This window comes from Pinus tabuliformis, chromosome 7, assembly GCF_031772625.1.
Source record: "Pinus tabuliformis cultivar Carrire ecotype Pingquan chromosome 7, CPIR1, whole genome shotgun sequence".
NCBI lineage: Eukaryota > Viridiplantae > Streptophyta > Pinopsida > Pinales > Pinaceae > Pinus > Pinus tabuliformis.
The window spans coordinates 110603516-110605953 of record NC_142293.1 but is presented as its reverse complement, the minus strand read 5'-3'; the positions used below and the strand labels follow the sequence as shown (position 1 = coordinate 110605953).

General features: G+C 43.0%; 1 protein-coding gene across 1 annotated transcript; it reads right to left on the bottom strand.

Annotated features, from left to right (window-relative positions):
* Nucleotides 1-979: 979 nt before the first annotated feature.
* LOC149245532 (uncharacterized) lies at nt 980-2185 on the bottom strand. Its single transcript, XM_089439122.1, has one exon. The coding sequence runs from the start codon at nt 2183-2185 to the stop codon at nt 980-982; it is 1206 nt and encodes a 401-aa protein (XP_089295248.1).
* Nucleotides 2186-2438: the final 253 nt, after the last annotated feature.

Sequence of the window (2438 nt, the reverse complement as noted above, 5' to 3'; positions counted from 1 at the left end):
TTCAGAGGACCAGCGCTCACTGGCATGCCCAGATAAGTGAAATGCCCCCAGTCTAATTTGCAAGGGACCCCAAAAGTGTTGGCGATGTTATGAAGGACTTGAGCAGAAGTGTTCCAACCATAGATGCAACTTTTGAGATGATTGACCATACCTCCTGAGTAGCTCATGTATTTGTCTAAGAGGGCTTTGAAACGGTGGGCTATTATATTGGAGGCTCCTCCCATTAACAGTGTATCATTAGCAAATTGAGAGTGGTTTATGTTTTTAACTCCATTCCCAAATTTAATACCTGTGATAAGATCGACACACCGATTGTAGTCCAAGGCTTTACTAAAGGACTCAGCCATCAAGATGAATAGGTAAGGAGAAAGGGGACAGCCTTGTCTCAGCCCTCGAGAGGATTGGAAGGAGGGCCCTGGTCTGCCATTAACAAGAGGAGAGATCCAAGGACCTGATATGCAAGCTTTGACAAGGTCAAGGAAGGGCGCAACAAACCCCATTTTCTTTAGAACAGCAAGGAGGAATGAGTGTCTAACTCTGTCGAAGGCATTGGCTAGGTCCAATTTTAGAATGAAACCTTTTTCCTTTCTAGATTGGCTAGAATGTATAGCTTCTTGGACAAGGAGAATTGAGTCGGAAATTTGCCTATTGGCCAAGAAGCCTCCTTGATTTTCAGAGATGAGCGAGGGGAGGAGAGGTTTAAGACGAGAGGCGAGGATTTTGGTCAGAATTTTGTAAGAAGAATTACAAAGAGAAATGGGTCGAAATCGGGAGAAGGATGAAGGTCGATTCTCTTTAGGAAGGAGGGCAAGATGGGTGGCATTGGTGAAACCTCCAATTTTACCCTTGCATTGAGTCCATTTTATCATTTTGACCAAATCTTTTTTATTATTCCCCAATAAGCTCGGAAGAAGCATATGGGGAAATCATCTGGGCTAGAAGCTTTGTCTGGTTGGAGCATCCAGATAGCTCTTCTTATTTATTCTTCTTCAATCTCCTTGATCAAGTTTTCATTAACTTCCTTGCTTATCTCAATGGGGAGGTGTTGCAACAGATCTAAGTAATCTTCCACCTCTTTCGTTTCTGTTAAAAGAGCACTGTAGTGATCTGAGGCTACCTTTCTAATAGCACCTTGAGTGGTTTGGAGATTGCCTTCAGCATCGATGATGGAGGTAACATTGTTCCTAATTTTCCTGACAGTGGCCTGCTTATGAAAGAAAGCAGAATTTTTGTCTCCTCCTTGCAGCCATAGCTGCCTTGATTTTATTCTCCACTTTTGCTCCTCCGCTCTATTGGCACGATATAGCTGGAAGTAGAGATCACCTTCAAGTGCTTTGTATTCCTGGGAGAGACCTCGTTCCTCTGTTATGCTGTGAATTTTTTCCAATTTGCTTTTTATCTCAGTTTTGTCCTTCTCAGGTTCCGTGTAGTAGTTTTTTGCCCATTCCTTCAAGGCGTATTTGGTCCTTTTTAACTTGTTTTCCCATATGTACCCCAGCGATCCTTCTATGTGCTGACACCATGTGCTTTTGACAATCTCTTGGACAGCAGGAATGCTGCTCCACAGTGGGCTATATTTAAAAGGTATGGGCCCTAAGGGGCAGTGGGCTTCGAGAACAAGAGTTGTGGGGTAATGATCAGATGCTGAGTAGGGGAGAACAATGGCATAAGTAGTGGAGTAAGATGAGAGGAGCGTGACATTCACCAAAATCCTGTCAAGCCTTTCCATGATATTACCTTTGCCCAGTCTGCGATTATTCCAAGTGAACCTGCGATTTTTTGGAACAACGTCCACTAGATCGTGATCCTGCATGATGGTCTCCAACTGTGATCTGTAGGGGTCATGAGAAAAGCAGCCTCCTCTTTTCTCATTGGAGTGGAGAATGAGATTGAGGTCTCCACCGAGAATAATATTGATGTTTCCTTCTTCATCTATGTTTGTTTTGAGGGAAGTCCAGCATTGCTCTTTGTCTTTGTAGTGGATTGGTGCATAGATGTTATAGATGACAATCCTTTGGTTATCTGTTAAATTCTCTAGAATGATTTTAATCCAATACTGGCTGACTGTATCTGTTGTGTGATTCCAAATGCTATGGTTCCAGAGGGTTGCAATTCCCTTGGAGGCACCCCTTGATTCACTTATGCATCCATTATACTGCTTTAGCTGACCAATGATTCCTTTCATTTCTTGGTGTCCTTGTTTTGTTTCTTGTAGCAATAGGATTTCTAGCTTTTCATGTATTATTAGATCTCTTAGGGCAACTATTTTGGAGGGGTGCCCTAGTCCCCTGCTATTCCAGGATAGAAATTTCATCATTGAGTGTGAGGGGTACGGAGAGTTGCTCGCCCTCCTTGCTCCTTGTGCACTGCTTCTTTATTGTTTTGCCCCAAAATGTAAGTTTCTATGGGGTTCTGAGTACCCATGGCAATATCCTTTT